At 36.5% G+C, this 20501-nt stretch overlaps 1 protein-coding gene across 1 annotated transcript in view; it reads left to right on the forward strand.

Moving 5' to 3' along the window:
- Positions 1-20501, forward strand: part of Cacna2d1 (calcium voltage-gated channel auxiliary subunit alpha2delta 1) — a 530523-nt gene that overhangs the window by 473526 nt on the left and 36496 nt on the right. The window contains exons 15-21 of the mRNA XM_032907054.1: positions 957-1046; positions 3590-3667; positions 5384-5458; positions 6367-6441; positions 11645-11716; positions 13380-13451; positions 18150-18211. Of these exons, the coding sequence (XP_032762945.1) occupies positions 957-1046; positions 3590-3667; positions 5384-5458; positions 6367-6441; positions 11645-11716; positions 13380-13451; positions 18150-18211 (524 nt within the window). The remainder of the gene's footprint in view (positions 1-956; positions 1047-3589; positions 3668-5383; positions 5459-6366; positions 6442-11644; positions 11717-13379; positions 13452-18149; positions 18212-20501) is intronic.

The following is a 20501-nucleotide window of genomic DNA, read 5'->3' on the forward strand; positions in this document are numbered from 1 at the left end:
TAAAATTTAGTAATAATCTCACGTCATTTATTTATTCAATTGTAAATTGCATGACTTTCTCAGCCATACATATCATTAAACAGTAATTATTCTGGGAATGTGATGTGAGACAAAGGTGCAGCATGAGTTCTGCCCACAGATTGGTTCAGGTCTATTTACATACTATTTACATATTCATTTAAATAAACCTACAGTAAGATGACTTTCTAGTACCACTCACTTGTGGGGGGCAGAGGGAAGCCTACTGTTGACACAACATTTTGTGAAGTTCAGCCATTTTAATTTAAATATTTACCATTTTGAAGTGTTCATAATTGAGTGATTTAAAAATCATCACTCAATTCAAAAAACCCGGAGTAATGTATGAACTGGTTGTTAAAAGTGAACTTACATGGCGTGTTCTCCCTGGCATTGCGTGCTGAGCTCAGTGACTTCTGAGACAAAAAGCAGTGCGTGTGACTCTGCTGTCTGGACTTGGCACCCATCTCGGTTACTTCTTTTTGATATGTTTAAATGCAGTTCTGAATTTCATCCAAACAATCTGTTTTGTGAAAGCAAGTATGTGCCTGCTTTATCATTTCAAATTTGTGCAATTTCACACATAAATCACAGAGCCTTAAATAGTTTAGATCAGCATGAGAAACAACTCATAATGAATATATTTCACTTATGGTCGACTGTGCTTTTAGAAACAATGTTCTGATTGGTATTAGGAGAGGAAATTAAAACAGGAGAAGATGTATTATTGACCCAATGTGTATAAACATACCTTTTAAGAGATAAGTAAAAAATGTAGAATACCCCAAGAAAGATAGATAGACTCTTAATAATTTGGTTCCATATTCATTTTCAATTTTCAACTTTTCTTTTGAAGGCTATTTTAAAACACAGTATCTGGTATTTGTTGGTTTATTTGTTTTGTTGATGTTTTTGCAACTTTTCTCTTGTATAAATAGGAATATCTAGATGTTCTGGGAAGACCAATGGTTTTAGCCGGCGACAAAGCAAAGCAAGTCCAGTGGACAAATGTGTATTTGGATGCTCTGGTAAGAGAATGGGGTTCTCAACCAATGCTGTCACAAGGGTACCTAACTGACTTGCCATCGCGCTAGGTGGCATTTTCCATTTTCTCTTTACTGAATCCTTCCTCAACTTCCTTCCTTTGAAAGCGTCTCAGGGTTTTTAGAAAGTGTTTAGAAAGCCCTAGATTTGCATCAGTATAAAATCATACATGTATGGTTTTAGGTTGTTCCTGGTCCACTGAAAACACCAGTTTTCCCACCTAAAATGTTGAACGTATGGGAATTTCTGTAACACTTTGTTTTTTTTTTAAATATAAAGTAATGCTGAACATCATGAGGGTTCATCAAAAGCTCCATATTTGAACATTTTGAAAATATGTTTTTAGAATAGATGTCTGTTGTTAACATCATTCCAGGAACTCTTGGAAGTTCGTGTAGTTCCACAGAAAAATCTATTTACAAGACATAACCATATTGAACTTTGAGTTCAGATTATTCTTGGTGAAGAATCATGTCCACACATTTGTGAGATGACACATATGCCTAGGGCTGTCCCAACACAGTCGCCATCTACAACAGCATTCTATCATGGCTAAGCAGTAAACTAGGGGGTCTAATTTTCTACCAGAGAGCTGCCACTGTTTTATAACTGATAGGACCCCGTTTCCCACACAGGACAAAATTATCTAGCCCAAGTTGTCAATATGCAAGAAGTTGAGAAACCCTGTTCTGATTTATATTTTCTTTATGACACTATTTATTAAAACTTGCAATACCTAAGATTGTTTCATATACCAAATCTGAATTTGAAGACATTTTAGTCATTTATCAAAGTAATTACACCCAAGAGTCTGAAGACAACGCTGAAGGTAAACGCTGATTCAGTAATGCCCTCTTGCCTACTTAGAGTCCAGTCATTTGCCTTTGCTACTGCTCTAAGTGCAGTGAGGAACCCCAAGGACGAAATGCAACCCGTTGGAATGACTTATCACTTGGTACTTGCAAAATAAACACATACAGGAAGTTCAAGAGAAAATAGGGACTGTTAACAGCAGTCTGGCATGGTAAGAGAGATAAAGAGACGCTTGCTTACCTCAAGCCACAGAAAAGGACTGTCCAGTGTTCCTTCTTGACATTACTTATTTACTTAAGGTCGCATGGTCATCTCCAGCCATGACCAAGATGTTTCGGTTGTTCAAATCCATCACAGACTAAACACGATAGGAGGAGTCAGTAGTTAAGCCCTGCTGAATTTCCTATGACCAGAAGTTCATCAACCAGAGTGTCTGCATTGCTGGCAAGCTTCTCACTGATAACACAAATAACATTTGGAGGAAGTGCTGACTCTAAATGTTCTACTTTGCAAGCTGAAACAAGATGTTAAAGAGGGGGTGGGTGGGGGCTACGTAAGCTAGATGGTCAGAGAACACGGAGAGCACTCTTTGCACTGGTTGAAAAGTAAGGGACCCATCACTTAGAATTGCTGCATGCCAGGGGTGCGAAGCACACTTCAGTCAAATCAGCAGTGTATTAGGAAGGGCACATACAGTATTTAAAGAACACATTTGATAACTACTGTCATGTGAAGAATTCAAAGGTCTCTGGTCCTTTAAAAGAGGAAGTTGTGTATTTGGAGTTAGAGCAGGGGGTGGTTGAAAAGAGACATTTCAGCTAAGGTAGCACATGCCGTGTTTCTGTAACGCACAGGGAGGAGGAAACCATAGAAAACAGTACATTATCAAACTTAGGAGCACTGGCTACCCTGAAGAAATAATACCAGCCCAGGATCAACATTACAGACCCTGGCTATAGGCAAGAAACAGAACCAGGGCTGTGTTATGGTAAGATTGTCTCATTGGAAAATGAAGCGAGACTCCCTTCACATATTAGGGGAGAGAGGAACAGTCGAGATGTTGAAATAAGGAGGCAGGCATTCTTTTTCCTTCATTGTGTTCTGTACAGAACGTGCACAGTGCATGAGGCAAAGAATACACCTTGGGGTCTAGTTGTCAAAATGATATTCACTTGAGGATTACTTAAAAGTGACAGTTAAACCTCACAGGACTCAGGGAGAATTATGTGAAACGTATTACCAATTGTTTATTTCTCCTACGTAGCCTACCATTCAGCTAAACATTTGAGATACAACGTGACACCTTTGACTTGAGGCATAAAAACTGTGCTACAGAAAACAGCTTTCAGCAAACCGAAATTACTATTTCGATGCACATCTTAGGCAGAGGCACCCAATACTAAGTGAACTATCACCCTGGGAGAGACGTAAATGTGAAGAGTATTAGAATGTCACAGTTACATTTGTTTGATTTTTTTTTCTCAATACTTATTAGACCCTGCACAACTCAAAACTCTCTAATAGTATCTGTTTCTAAGATAATTTCATTGATTCTTTAAAAAAAGTTTCAAAGTTATTCAAAAGTGTTTTTAAGTTTTCCCGTGACACTTAAGGAGGAAATTGGGGAGCGAAGTCTCCAGTTTCCAAGGCAGTGCGATAGTACGAAGTTCAAAATGTCGCTTTCATTGGCCTTTCTTTCTCTGTCTATTTTTAGGAGCTGGGACTTGTCATTACTGGAACTCTACCGGTCTTCAACGTCACTGGCCAGTCTGAAAATAAGACTAACTTGAAGGTTAAAAGTTCATTGATAAATTCAATAATAATAAGTGATAAACTGTGACGTTGGCGCTCCAGGGGGATAAGATATTTCTATAAGGAGACTCATACGATGTAATTGTCTTATAAGGCTAGAGGTCAATGGTAACAGCTGTCCCTGCGATAACCACCTGGGAAAAGGGAAGTGAAGGTCAAATACTGGTGGCCTTAGAGTCAGGGTTCAGCTTCAGTTGGGCTAACTGACCTGATGGGAACAGAAAGTCAGACTGCAAGAAATGACGTGCTAGGTGGACAGTAGTGTCCTGAGGCCACATCTTAAAATATGTTTCAGTTATTCATGGAATTCAGGGGTAAAAACTACAAAAAAATCCATGCTTGCTCTCCTTGAGTCTGATGCAGATAGATTACTGAATCCTTGTTTTTGAATTCTCAAGTAATAGCTTTAACAGCTGTAATAACCTAAGGATCTAATAGGTTCCTTCTTTTATTAATTTTTGCAGCTCAATAAAATATTGGTCCCCCAAAAACTCATTTTTTACAGCTCTGATAATATTATCAGTGCAGCAGAAGCCACCTACTAGAAAGTACTAATTATTGAATGCAGTTCATACATATAATGTCTAATATGTATTAAATAGTTCTGATTTTAAATAGTTATATAGTTAGGAATGACTGTATTAAAGAAATTATTTTACTTCTAATAGGCTATATTGCTGGATTAAAGTAATATTTATTTCTAGTTTCTGGTTAAGTAAATTCTGTTGTACTGAAGTATTGTTTAGTTTTTTTTTAATTTAATTTTATTTATTCATTTTTTTTTACACTCCAGATTTTATTCCCTCCTGCTGTCTGCCCTCCAACTGTTCCCCATCCCATACCTCCTCCCCTCATCCCCCCTTGTCTCCATGAGGATGTCCCACCCCACCCCCATCATCCCACCAGACCTCTCAACCCCTGGGGCCTCCTAGTTTTCTTGAGAGTTAGGGTCCATCTTCTCTGACTGAAACCCAGACAGCTTCCCTCTGCTGCAAATGTGTTGGGAGCCTCTTATCATTTTTAAGATTTGTTTATTTATTTAATATATGTGAGCATACTGTTGCTTTCTTCAGACACATCAGAAGAGGGCATTGGATACCATATTACAATGGTTGTGAGACACCAAGTGGTTACTGGGAATTGAACTTGGGACCTCTGAAAGAGCAGTCAGTGCTCTTAAGCACTGAACTATCTCCCCAGCCCAGTTTGTTTAGCTTTAATAAGTTTGAGTTAACTACTTCATTTTACTACTGAAGTTCTACAAAGCATTGGTTCTTCCTTTAGGTGCCATTGACATCTTAAATATTCATGAGGCCTAAAACCTGAAATTTATAATATTGTAATAATCTATATCCTTTCTTAACATGTTTTAAAATTTTAGTGTGGCTTACCTGTCAGATTGTTTTCCTTTATTGGTTTTATTGAGCTGAGGATGGGTTCATAGCAGCAGATCATAGTTACTAACCCAACTCTTTTCTTGAATAGAATTTTAGCGTCTTTTCTGATTTAGCTTTAATCATAATTGTTTTATATAAGTTAGAAATTGGGATGATGAAGCTGTTAAAAACAGTCAAACCTGAGAGTGCTTGTAAATTGACATCAAAAGTATGTGTGTGAGTAAGACTAAAGACTGAATATACATTTCTGTAGAATGCATTCCGGTGTAAAACGCACTAACTCTGCCATCTTCTTTTAGAACCAGTTGATTCTTGGTGTGATGGGCGTTGATGTGTCTCTAGAAGATATTAAGAGATTGACACCGCGTTTTACAGTAAGCTGCAATTTTTTCTTTGACTATGCTTCCTATTTCAAAAATATGTGCTTTAGTTTGTCCACAAAACAGAGGACAAATGCGTGTAGTAGTACCCAATTAATTACTCAAATTGTTTCCCATGGCAGTGCGTTTCTCACCACTGCCCCAATGTTCTGGATTCTTCGATGAAAGACACAGACACACAGCCTTTATATTTTGATATGCCTTAAACAGCTCAATGACTGTGTCACTTCTTAACCTCCTCCAGGCTAATCTACCTCCCTCTGATATTCTCAAGTTATTAATTTGAAATCCTATATTCCATCCCGGTTTCCCTGGACCAGTTGGGCGGCCATCTTGGGGCTGCTCGTCCCTGGTTCCTTCATGGTGGCTATGCTCTCTGTCCCGCACCTTCTTAGGCATGGATCATTTCTCTCCTTTTCCTAGCATGGCAGATTGCCTTCCTTCCCCTTCAGCCCCTCCCCCGGAATCCTAAAAGTCTCACCTCCAGAGTCTTACGTGTGGACGTACGAATTCTCTTGCCAACAATTTCAGAGACCTAAATTAACATATTATAAACAGTCACAAATACATGTGGTTAATCTTGCAAAAGAGTTAAGAACATTTTTCAAATGTGAAGACCCCATGTTTTGTTTCTTCAGTGTGCTACAAGACTTTTACTAGATATCTATTAAAGCATTTAATGTGAATTCTTTTTTTTTTTTATTAACTTGAATATTTTTATATACATTTTTCGTGTTATTCCTTTTTCGGGATTTCCTGGGGCAAACATCCCCTTCCCTCCTTCCTTATGGGTGTTCCCCTCCCCACCTCCCCATTGCCGCCTCCCATGTGAATTTCTAATTGTGACCTAGAAATCTCTAAGCAGGTTTACTGGGTTTTATTTATTTATTTTTCCTTTTCAGCTGTGCCCCAACGGTTACTATTTTGCAATCGATCCTAATGGTTATGTCTTATTGCATCCAAATCTTCAGCCAAAGGTATGTATATAATTTGTTCATATTTACTAACATATAATTTCTGACTAAAATCAATGGGATTATAACTTGAAATTTCTCTTTGCAACATTAAAGACAAAAGAGTAAGCTTAAGAGATCACAAGGTTACTGGTGACAACATAGGAAAATCTGACAGCATTCTTCATTTTCTTTTACCAAGTTAGCTTACCTACTTTTCTTAGGATAGCCGTCAGCACATCACACTTGAACCTCATCTTCATGCACCTCACTTGCTACGTTAAGGCTCTAAGGGGCCATTGCTCCAGAGAGCATCTGACACGTGGGAAAGACCTGAATACTAATGGAGAGTGCACTGTCAAAGTTACCTTAGCTCTTGCACCAGCAATCCGTCGATATATTTGAAAGAAAGGAAGTTCTCTCTCCAGCGCCCATAATTATTAAATAAGGTGAAATAACACATGCAAACATGATGAAGTCCGTGGCATGATTTTTTTCCTGTTACTGTATTTTTAGAAAATACCTCAGTATATGTTTGTACTTTACATACAGCTCCACAAATTTGCTTCAGTATATCAGTAAATAAGCGAGTCACAAATATTTTGTGCAATTTTTTTATGGAATTGCCATTTTAAAAAAGTTTCACTCCACGGCCGCATTTCAACAAATATAGTAAATTATCTATTCTGACTTTTCTACCATGGGTTTTTATTTCTCTCCTTAAAATAACCAGATTAGTTTTTTATTTTTTAGATATGCTCTCTGCTAAATAAATAATTGCATAGAAAATTATGTATAATTGATGTCCAAAAAAGTCAATAATCAAAATAAATCTGTCATTATGGTTAAATTCTCCATTAGCATAATATCAGTTACTTCATTTTTTTTCAGATATCAGAAAGTCAAATTTCAAATGTGCAAGATTTCATAATACCCTAATATGTTTGTTACAGTCCGTTCAGACAGCTATGGCAAATTTTTATAAAAAGTATAGACTGGTAGCTTCTAAACAATAAAACTTATTTTACACATTTTTTGAGGGGGTGTCGAGAAGTATAGGACTAGGGCATGAGTGGATTCAGTGTATGTTCCTCCTCGGCAGACATTTTTTTTCCTCTAATACCACATGGTAGGAGGAACCAAGGGGACAGCAGGGGACTCTCAGGCTTCCTTTATATAAGCACTAGTCCCATTGTAAGCTGTTGCCACCATATCTCAGAGAGGCCCAAGGAGGCCCAACCTTCTTTTACAACCCCATCACCAAGCATGTTTACCACAATAAAAACATAAAAACAACAACAACAACAACAACAACAACAACAACAAACTATGCAGGGACTTTTCCCATTTTACATCTTATTTATTTGTACCATGCACATTTCAACAATATTTATTTTGTAATCTTTTTTTGTTCGTTTGTTTCAGCCAAGAAAATTATCTAGGACAAACTATCTCTCCCACTCTCCAATTTTTAGGTTCTTAAGGAAAATCCAGGAAGAAAATAAACATGTTCTTCAAAAAATCATTTTTTACTACCATTAATAGTTCTGGTTTTTATTGGTGTCTTGTTTTGCTTTGTTGTCATGGAGTCTACGGTACAAATGTTTTGAATCGTGAATACGTCATTCGTTCTGTTTCTTGTCAAAGAAATAGCCGACTAGAATTTACTGAAGGGTAGAATCCTTATGTTAACATGTAGGATAATGAACTACCATTTTTCTGTTGCTTCAGCCTATTGGTGTGGGTATACCGACAATTAATTTAAGAAAAAGGAGACCCAACGTTCAGGTAACTGTGATTGAAGGTAGACAGCAGCGCTTTCAAATTTGCTAAATCAGAGTTGGGAATCGAGCTTCTGTTCTCAAAGCTTACAAATGAGGGTGCCTTTCCTGACACCAAGCTTCCAGAGCATGAGGGAGAGATGAGCTTCCCTTCTAAGTGAGCTGAAGCAAAGTGTGTTAATCATGGTAAAGGGTTGCACTGGTTGAAAGGTGGCTAAGGGAGTTTTTCTAATATTGTTAATCGGAGTAATCAGAATGAAATGGCTCCTGAGCAAATTTGCTTTTAAATCTGGTGGCATTAATATCGTACCCACGTTTTCCTAACAGTTTGCTTGTGAACTTGATTTCTAAGTGCAAATGAGGTCATGATTCTTTGTGGCGTGATTTCCCTGAATGAGAATTTTTAGCGAGATTGTTTGTGTTTTGCTTTTAATTTTTAAAAATTGAGTAGTGGTTGCTGGAGAGATGTCACAGAGACTGAGCACTGGCTGCTCTTCCCAGGGACTTGAGTGTGGTTCCCAGCACCCACATGGTGGCTCACAGACCTCAGTAGTTCCTATTCCAGTGGATCCAGCGCCCCCTTCTTGTTTCTTTGGGCAATGTACATGTACAGTGCTCAGAAACACATGCAGAGAACATACACACATAAAATGAAAATTAAATATACCTTGTGATGATGATGATGATGATGATGATGATGATGATGATGATGATGATAATAATAATAATAATAATAATAATAATAATAATAATAATGGTTTTATTTGGGATAAGAAGTTCGAGAATCTTTCCTGCACTAAATTGAAAATGTTCAAATTTGGGAATCTAAAGTGTCAATTTTTGGTCTTTTGAAACAATGTTTTAAGACCCCTTTTCCATCTTGGTTACTTATATATGTATGCCCAAGATATTCAGACAGGAGGAGACTCCTATAACTTATGCATAGACATACAAAATATTGGAGAAAATTTAACATCATTGTGGGGGTACGCCTATCACTCCCCTTAAAACATGTGGTAGAAGTCTACTGTAGCACTGCGTTAAGTGACCTTTAAGTATGGATCGGTGGGACTGAGTCATAATCCGGTTCTACTGGTTAGCAGTGCTTTATCTTGTGCAGTACACAATACCCTGTTGGACACCAGTGTTTTCATCTGAAAAGCAGGGAGGTGAACGATTCTCATTCTGCACTCCGCCCAGGAGATTAGATACACATAGTGAGGCTATGGCCCGCCCCTGAGAGTTCTCATTGAATGCAGGCTCCAGTGAGTTTTCGCGCTTCTCATCCGTCCGACGTGTAACAGTGTGGACTGGTAGAAGCTTTAGCTCTACCCCACAGTTAGAGTCCCAGGGTAATCCGAGTCTTGGGTTGCTGCATATGCTGCAGATTCCTTCCTGATTCCGGAAGAGGTTGCCATGATGCACATTCCTTTCTCCCCAGTAAATACTTTCGTTCCTCCGCTTGCATGTTACCTTTGGAATATCTTATCATTTTTGCTGTTAATGTGCATTTTGGTGAATTTTATTTTTGCTACAACTATAAATATCGCATGTAAATATTATTAAATATTTTAAAGCAACCAACTTAAATAATGACTTTCTTTTTATTCTAAGCAATGTTAAATGGCAAACTTGCAGCCACATGAGACTTTAATTGGGGAACTTTTAGGTACTATATTAATACTGACTCATAATTTTTACAAATTTAAAATCTGTTAACATCAATACTGTCCTGGGTAATTATGCTAGTTGGAACTCATGCTGATGAGAAGTACTAGGTATTTGATATTTTTATGATCGTCTTTCAGAGACTATCACACAAAACAGATTTCTCTAAGCTGGTGTTGGTGTTTTCTTACGAGTAGACTGTGATTTTTAATTTTCTAGTCTGTATAATTTTAATGGATATTTCTAAAACAAAGCTCTGCCAGGTTGCCATTTACAAATACAAATGATGCATTGACAATTTTCTTTTATGATTTCCTTTTCTTCTCTGTCTTTATATGTTGGATTGGGACATGATCTGCATATTGTCAATTCCTCCTGATAATGGCTCCTCCCTGCATGCTGTTTGGGGCTGGTCATTCTATGCATTACCCATTGCATGTAAGAGAAACATTCCTATTTCTGTTTTTATTTTTCATTTGATTGTCTTGAGTCTGTTTTGCATTGGTTTTATCTTAATTTCAATGTTTATATAATAGTGTTCGTGAAAAATTTGTTGTGCCTTTTTATTAAGGAAGTTACAAGTTTCATGGGCTTAACACAAGTTCTCATTATTGAACTTTATTTCCATCTTGCATCCACATTTCAGAGGAATATTGTCTTCTAGAGTGAAAGTTGCCCATCCAAACAATGGTGTATTGTACTGAAAACCAATACTTTCTTTCTATTGAAGATTCATAGATTCTGATGATACAGGTTCTTAAGCAGTGAATATTTCAAGCATTTATTGGCTACAGGGTCTGTGGGATGGAGTGCTTCCTGAGCTGTCCCGAGGTCCTCGACTCCTTCCCCAGCTCCATCATAAAAGAAATCCTCTCCCTAGAGGATTTCAAACATTGTTACTTAAAGAACCCTTATCCATCCAACACCATGAAGATCTAAAATTCTGATTTTTAAGAAAGAGGAAGATTCCCTGAAATAAGTCATCTGCATGATTACAAAATAAATTAGTCCCATGTGTCCTATACCATGTCATTCTTCATTTAAATGATATATGCAGATTGGACAGATTTTTGTCTGCTACTATTATGTTATGAAGCATGTCACTTTAACATGGTGTTTAAAACAGTACCAGTAGAGATGTCTTTTGCAAGCTCATGGTAAAATTTCCATCACTTTTGCAAGCAACCATCGACTGCATTTAATTACTGATGTCTAAATATGGCCAAGTTTGGATGATACATTTGTAAAATATTTTAATATCTACCTGTTAACATTTTGTTATTTCAAAATCTTTTATTTAAGTAGAATCTTTTATTGTCCTAAATGTTGGAACTCCAATATAACACGCTATACGATGTTTCAAGAATTATAAGGAAATGAGACATTTTGCCTATCCAGTAATCTAATGGCCTCCTTTAATGTTTGAGAAATTAAATTCACACTGTATGAGGTACATTTAGCAGGCAAATAGTATCCCCTGAGATATAAATAAATACACTATCATATCCCACAGTGAGTTTCCTTACACACCACAAGAAAAGGCAGAGGGTGTTAAAGTGAACGATGGTGTTTTGTGAACCCATGTGGTGCATTTCTAGTCACTTGCTGCCTTCATTTGATAATTGATTGACAGCTGCCCATTGCACTCAAAGCTCATTGCCTAGCTCCCAAGGAAGGTAAGTCACTTTCCCAGAATTGTTTCATGCTGAATGTGCTTCACAAGCTACTGTGTTCACAGCAATTGTTTTCTAATCCCTTAACTGTTGTGTTCTGCATAGAACCCCAAATCTCAGGAGCCGGTCACACTGGATTTTCTCGATGCTGAGTTAGAGAATGATATTAAAGTGGAGGTGAGTGTGTACGGTAGGCCTGAGCAAGAGAGACACATGACCTGAGCCTGCATTCCCCATCTCATGATCATTTCTGAACAATGAATTATATCCTCTCTTCTCGCTCACGCTGATATGTTCTTTGTCATTAAAATTGTGTATGTCCTGGACTGTCTTCTTCCAATAACTTCTATTGACAAAGAACAGATAGTTCAGGTTAGTTGTGGCCTTAATTGTTTTTCATGTTCTTGCTCATTCCAAAGGGAGGGTTATTTTAAGTGTACAAAACAACGATGATTTTAATAAAATTCATAGAGACCAACATGCTATGCTGTTGAAAGAGAAGTTGAAATGGTTCCAACCACCCAACTGCATGAAAGGCCATCTGAGGAAAACAGCTGCAGTGTTTGTCTGAAGGCACTTACCGTCATGTTCCTGTTGTATTTCAACAAAGTCACATGTCACTTCCTCTGCCAGGGTGTTTGATGACAGTAAAGATAGCTATGTAATAGAAAAATAGTTTAAGTTCGCAGTTACTCTGCAGTATGGCACAGGGAGTGCTGTCATGTCTCAGGGGTTTCTTTAAAGCAGAGGTAATGACTATGAGATTGAGTCTGGAGTTGCAGTCCCTCTGGGCCACCATAATGACCATACTCAGTCTCTCAGAGTCTGCTTCCCGCAACACAGTGACAGAGAGAAGTGACACATGAAGAGCTTAGGGAAGGAGTGTGCACATAGTAAAGTTTGGTTATTTTTAAAGTCAACCTCTTAATTTTCGCCTTCAAACTGAAAATGTCTTAAGCAAATCAGATCCATCCTATATTTTGTAGATTTGTTTTGTCACGCCAAGTTTTTCCACTCACTGACATTTATTAACACCCAAATGTAATGTTCTAGAAATATTTTTTTAAAGGAAATTCTTAGTTTCCAGTGGACTGGAATGGTTTCCTGTGAATCTGACCTGGATTCCTATGAATCTGGCCTTTTAAGGAGTTGAAAAGTTGTAGGGAGAGGGCTCTATGTGATATGAAATCCTACTAGGTCTTTATGAATATCTATTATTATAAAGCTCTTCGGAACTGTTACAGATGACATAAAAGTAAATTGCAAGGGGCAAGCCAAATGTAAGGGTCCTGTAACCACAGTACTCTGGAGACAGAGCTCTAAGGACTCTGCAAGGTTGAAATCAACCTGGGCTATGAGATGAATCCCAGGGCTATAACAGTGACCTGGTCTGCAGAACTAAGAAACAAGAACACCAAAATATAAAGGACAATTCTGAATCCTTTGTCACCAAGAGTTGGTTATTTAGGTGAGGAAGAATTTGAAGTATTTCACATTACATGTTAATTCTGTGGATATACATACATTTTATTTCTCAGTCACTGAAATCTCTTGTGCTAACAGGGCAATTATGACTCCTCGTACTGCTAAAGTTCAAAACCTGCAGAATGATGAACAAAAAGTTCACTAAGTATATTTTTCTCATTGTACAATAATGTAAAATGGTTACACTGTGACACCTTTAAAAATTCCAAATAATCCCATCTAGGAGTACAATCACTCTACCATTTTTATTAAATTTTACTAAAAATAAGGAAAAATCTTGATAATGAATAGTATTATAGTATTCAGTGTGTCGGTTTATTTCCTAGAATAAAGTAATTGATCCATTTTCTCTTAGATTCGAAATAAAATGATAGACGGAGAAAGTGGAGAAAAAACATTCAGAACTCTGGTCAAGTCTCAAGATGAGGTAAGACTTCATTAAGGCTTGTTCTTAAATGGAAGTACCCGTTAAGAACTGATATTAGTAATTTGACGTTCCTTTCAGAAATTATTTCTAAACAAGGATCCCTCTAGTGAACAAATTTTTTCCTTACATTAAAAAACTATGTTCATATAAAGAGAACCTAAATTCTTATACTAGAGAGAAGGCTCGGCAATTTAAGAACACTTGCTGTTGAATTGTGAGATCCGGCCACCTTGTTGAAAGGCTCTGAGCTGCCTGTAACTCTGATTCCAAAAGCTCTCATGCCCTCTTTCAACTTTACAGATACTTGTACACACGAGCACATATATGCTCACACAGAAACATGTGCATAAATACATACATATACACACACACGCTCATACCGTGACACACACACACACACATACAAATACATGTAAAATAAAAATCTTTAAACACTATATTCCTAAAACTATGTTTAGTGTAAATATGTTTCATTGTTATAAGAATTATCTCTCTTTAGGCCAGGGCTGTGGTAATATTTAACTTAAGTAATATTACATGATACATCGTATCATTGTGTACATAGGTGTCCCAGCGATTGTATTATGTGTGCTCTATCTTGTTTTACTATTTATGCCATCTCTCTCCTTTATGATTTTCCTACACTTAAGTCTGAAGATAAGTCACATGATAACACAACTACCCTCATTCACCAGTATATATAGCAAATTGATATTGACTACATGTCTGATTGTAAGAGATATTTGGATGTGTAGATCCTTTCTATCCATTATCAGCCATCTGTGAAATCAAAACAGACATTCACATATTTGAATGTTCAGAAATATATAGGGTTAAGGTATTTTTTGACTGTAAGTTTAATTGCAAATTTTACATATAACTTGCACTTTTACTCAGAATCCTGTGTGTTTTAGTAACATCTTTTCTTCCTAATTTCTTAGCAACTTTTCCCCTAAAAGGAACATACTAAATAAATACTTTCAACAGAGCATTTCTTATTTTGATATAATTATGAGGGCCTATTACCGGAAGAGAAAAGGAGGTATTAAGATTTTCATTTTTATTGAAATATCAACGCTAATTGCTTCTACTTCAGCCATGATCTTTACCCTTTGCTTCCTGAAGCATGGATGGGAAGTATTTAGCAGTTCTGCCAACTCTTCCACACTGTGCCAAGGTCTCTGACCTTCACACTCCTCGGGCGGCTCGGAGCTTGCTTTCACACAGCTAATTTCCCTCTTTCAATCTAGTCTCCAGTCAGTCTTCGAGCAGTATTCACCTATGAGCCACATGTGCCTGTCTTAGAAATTTTAGTTTTTCCCTTAAGTGTGCCTTTGTAGACAGATATATTTGCTAGACATCTGTTACAATATTGATCCTCTTGAAACCCTATTATTTACTTTGACTCAATGTAACTTCTTGATTTTAAATGTCAGGTTTATAAAAATATCAAAAATTGTCACATATAATGATTTTTTCATTATTCAATGTTTTTCATAATGGAATTTTTTCTCACATAATATACCCTGATTGTGGTTATCCCGCCCTCTTCTCTTCCCAGTTCCTCCCTGCTCCTATCCAGGTCCAACTTCTTTGTCTCTCATTAGAAAATGAACAGGCTTCCAAGGAATTATAATAAAATATAATATGATAAAACATCATATTAGGACAAAACAAGTAAACAGAAGGAAGAGAGACGAAGAAAACTTACAGGATGGAGAGACTGATTTGTTTACAAACTCAGGAATCCTATTAAGACACTAAACTGAAAGTCATAATATATACCACCCCCAAAATATATATACATATATATACACATAAACACAATTATTATATTATACATAAAATGCATGTTATATATTATATAATTCATTGAATATTATATATTATTATATATAATATGTATGTGTAATTACATATTATACACATAAATACATTTATGCATAATATATAATATACAATATTGTATACACTATTACATATTATATATCAAATAATATATAACATATAATATACAATTATGTTATAATAATGCATATTATATTATGTGCTATATATTGAATATTATATATAATAAAATAAAAATACAGTAATAAAAGAAAGCTTTGACTGCACATTATGAGACATGGTACCTCCCAAGATTCCATCATGCAGCGTACCCTTAAAGAGTATTTTATTTCCCCAGTGAGACTCCCTTACAGAAAACTAAATTTTCATTTGCAAGTCATTATCAGCTGGAAATAGCTACTGCTTTAGGGGTAGGGCACAGGCCGATTTCTTTCAGCTTTACACCCCCATCTGGTACAGTCCTGTGCAGGACCTTTGCATGCCGTGCTGACTCACATGTCTACTCTGTTGAATTACATGGAGGCCTTTATGTCTCTGATGTCCTCTGTGACGCTTAGGCCTTAGTGTGACTCTTAGAGTCTCTCACTCTGCGTATTCTCCAGCTGTGGGTCTCTGTATTTATTACCAGAGTTGTTTGGGGTTCCCAAGGGCCTCTTGGGCGAACAACTCAATTAGGTGTAATTCACTCACAGTCATGGACAAGAGCTGTCCAGTATGGTTATGTCTTTCCCATTATTTGGTAATGCCATTTCTACATATATTTGGAAGCTTTTATGATATCGGGTTTCATATTACTCTCCAAATGGCCCTAAGTATTAACTGTCTTATATACTCACCCTTGCTCCTCCTCTTCTCTCTCCCTTTGATCCTTGAGCTCCACCTCCCTGCATCGACCCATCTCTATTCTACTTTCCTTCCCTGAGGAGGTCTATGTCCCTCTGCTAGCTCCATACCCTGTGTCTAATCCTGGTGGTTGTATGGATTGATTTAGCTCTAATGTCCACATATAAGTGAAGACATAGTATACTTGTCTTTCTGAGTCTAAATTACCTTATTCATGATGATTTTTTCTAGTTCCATCCATTTATCTGCAAACTTCATGGCTGAGTAATATTCCACCACTGTGTAAATATATCATATTTTCTTAATCTATTCATCTGTTAAGGGATATCTTTTTTCTTCCTAATTTCTGGCTATTATGAACAGAACAGCAATGAACATAGTTGAACATATGTTCTTTATGCTAGGATGAAATATCCTTTAGACATATGTCCCAGAGCAGTATAGCAGGATCTTAAGGTCGATTGATTCCCATCTTTCTGAGGAACTACCCCACTGATTTCCATAGTGGCTGTATAAGTTTGCAGACCCACTAAAAATCTATATAGGAACCTCATGAACCTAAAATGCTTCTACCATCATTTGCAAAAATCAGCAACCTACAAAATAGAAAAAGAGTTTTACCAACTACCCATTTGATAGAGGACTAATTTAAAAAATATATAAAGAAATAAAAAAATTAGATGTCAAGAAATTAAGTAACCCAATTAAAGAATGAGGGTACATGTATAAACAGAAAATTATCTTAAAAAGGAACTTAAAAAGTGTCTGAGAAACACTTAAAGAAATGTTCAAGCATTCTTAGTCATCAAAGAAATGCAAATCAGAACTACTTTGTGATGTCATCTTACTCCCACCAGAATAGCAACATCAAGAGCACAAATGATAGCTCATCTTGAAGAGGATAAGGAGTAAGAGGAACACTCTTCCATTGCTAGTGGGATATTATTATGATTTTAAAATTATGTCACTAAACAAATTAGATCTGTGTTGACTTTTTGTAAAATCTAGCAGGAATATTTAAGTTCCCGTAATAACTTTTAAATTATAGTGCTATTAGTCTAGTTTTCCTTAAAGTTTCAGAACTCTTCAGACAACATTCAGATAATAGTGAAGTCCAGTATTTCTTGTGAGAAATTGCATAACTTTTTTCTGAACCATTTTCACACCTATGAAACAGGAAAGTTGAATGTTAACACACCAGCACTGTATGGCAGGTCATTTTGTTTCCAGGCATGTGTCCTATTTCTCTTTACCAGGATTGATGAGTGCTTTTCATGACACCTGCCTCAGGGTGTTTTGTAGAGTATTTTTTTGTCATCTCTATCAGGAATGGAGTTATTCTTTAATAAGGCAAATGTCAGAGTAAGTCGGAATTGAAAAGCTACATGTATGCGAATTATATACCTAGTATAAGAAAGGATGTATGTTCACTACTGTTCTACGAAACAGGAAGTATTGTAGATCCATGAACAATTTATTTAACCATGCATTTTATCTTGGGAATATAGATGTTTTTCTCACCTTCCATGATGGAGTCATTATCTTTTCATAACAATATGATAGTTCTACTTAAAGGCTTTGTGAGATGGTAATTGTGTTTTTAGACGTAGAATGGCTAAGTTTCCTTCTCATGTCTGCCATCGTTCTTATATATACTCTACTATGGTAAATATTTGAACCTTGTCTAATATTTCATAGTTCTGGTTCATCATTAAATTTGGTTTTAATTTAAATCTCTCAGGAAGAGAGTGCTTCGTTATGAAATACTAAGCTTTTATGCTTATAAATCCTTAACCTGTATCAATCGAGTACTTAGTTCTGATCCAGACTTTTACTTAACAAGCATGAGCAACATTTTTAAAATGTATAATCGAATATATCTTTCACTTGTTAAAAAGGATGTTGGTTGAATGACCACAGAATTTCCAGATGGACATTGTATTCTTACTTTTTCTATAAATCTACATAGAAAAGGGTTGTAACGACCATACTTAACTTTCTTTTTAGAGATATATTGACAAAGGAAATCGAACATACACATGGACACCTGTCAATGGCACAGATTACAGGTATTTACCTATGTTTGAAAATGTCTCATATAAAGGACTATTCAATTCAATGCGCTCTTTCTAATATTTGGTAACCAGTTTTCAAAGAGACATAGGAATTCTTAATTTAGCTATGTTCAGTGGAATTTTTCAACTGAAAAATTGTTCCCTGCAACAGAGAAATGAATTACAGAGTCTGGTTTTTAGCTGTATAAAATGGTAAGTTGACTTACTGACAATGGTAAGAACATTGATGTAATTCCCTAAGAAATTATAGTTATACCTTCCATTGACTTCCTCTTTTATTTCAATTTAGCTTAGTAGTTTTCACTGATGTTGTGGCTTAGCTTGAAAGTAATAGTGTGCTTTTGTTCATCATAATATATTTTATAAAATTTTAGCCCCACCGAATAGTTTAATTATTTCTGGATCCCACCCATTTCCTCAACTTCACAACCTAGACTGCCCAATATGCAATAATCTGCTAGATGGTTCTCTCCTTTGTTTAAGCTCAGTAACTTTCTATTCTACATCTCTTCTTGGTTTTTCATGTCAGAGTCTCTCCGTATATCCATTGGCTGTCCTGGAACTCACTTTGTAAACCAGGCTGTCCTTGAACTCAGAAATCTGCCTGCTTTGCCTCCGGATTGCTGGGATTAAAGATATGTTCTACCATGCCCAGCTACTCTGCTGTCTAGCCCTAAATCTTCTCAGCATTTCCGGCTTACTCTTTGGTCCTGTATCCCACAACTTTGTAATAGTAAAATGTTTCTTGTTACTCATTATCTTCTTGGAAAATCTTACTTTTCAATTTCATATCATTAAACCACACCTTTCATCCAACCTTCCTTCATGATACGAGGCTGTCCTCATTCTCCCTCATTTTCACCTTCCTCCGTTCACAGAGATCTGTCTGTCACTGTTTAAGACAAATCCATGTGTAAAGCAAAGCAAGATGCATTTGCTACAATAAATATTAAAATACACTAAGAGCAGCAGGTCAATCATGTTTCATTATACTTCATACACTTAAAGTTAGTCTCAATTTCTATGTTTTAATTCATGGGCTAATACAGGCAGTTGGCAAATGGATAAATCTGTAAGCCACATTTATATAGTACTAAGAAAGATGCCTCTCCATTTCTCAATCTCCACTTTTCTAATGAGCTCATAATCTTCTTTATAGTCAATGAGTTCAAAGTCATCTGCAGCTTGTACATCTCATCTACCCCAGCTTTATATCCTTCAAATCATTTCCAATACCACACCTAATACTTCACCTAACCAACCCTGACAGCCTTTAAGAGGGCATGGAAATCTTGACAACAACAACAAAAAAAAAATTCAGGATGCTTCTATAAGTCTTTTGATGGCTTTTCTCTTCAAACCCATAAATTCTCTGTGTACTTTCTCTTGGGAGGTTTTATTTTCTTTAGTTCTGTGATCAAGGAAAACTCTCACCATCATACACAACTGCTTAACCGTGTACCTCTATGTTTTCTCTTTAGTACTACTCTCAGCACAGAAAAGGACCATACTTGATTTTAATTGTTTATATGACTCCACTCAAATACCATAACTGGCAGCTCATTCAATATAATAGACAAAGTCTAGCAAGGCATTGGTTCCCTAACCCTTCTGTTCTCTTTCACCACTAGATTTCTCAATTTACTGTTCATATGCTCAGCTGAACACCTTCTGATTGAGCCTACACACTCTTTTTTTTTTCTTTTTTTTCTTTTTTCTTTTTTTTCGGAGCTGGGGACCGAACTCAGGGCCTTGTGCTTGCTCCGCAAGCACTCTACCACTGAGCTAAATCCCCAACCCCAGAGCCTACACTCTCACTGGAGACACAACTAGCTCTCTGCACCAAGCCTTTGTTCCCTAATCCATTTTGAATTAGGATTACTTTTCATGACTGAACCTCTTGCTCATTCCTCATCTGGACTATGCCTTTCCTTTCTCTTCAGAAAGACATTTCTAACATATTTGGTTAAAATACTGTGTTATCTCCCTTTAGATTAACTAATGCTCATTTACATTTTTGCATTTCTATGGGAACATATGTACATGAGGCTTATAGAGAGACATTTCACTCTGTTGATGACTGTTTTCTTAAGTTCTAAGAAGGCAGAGGTAGATGCTGCCTCACTGACCTCTGAATTCCATGCACATAATACAGTGCACATAGTACATACTTTCTAAAGAAGTGCAAAACTGAAGAGTCTCAATTGGAAGAAATACATTTTCATTTTTACAAAACTCTCAATGTTTTATCTTGTCAAATTCTTAAAATTATAACCCAGAATTT

This window comes from Rattus rattus, chromosome 6, assembly GCF_011064425.1.
Source record: "Rattus rattus isolate New Zealand chromosome 6, Rrattus_CSIRO_v1, whole genome shotgun sequence".
NCBI classification, from domain to species: domain Eukaryota; kingdom Metazoa; phylum Chordata; class Mammalia; order Rodentia; family Muridae; genus Rattus; species Rattus rattus.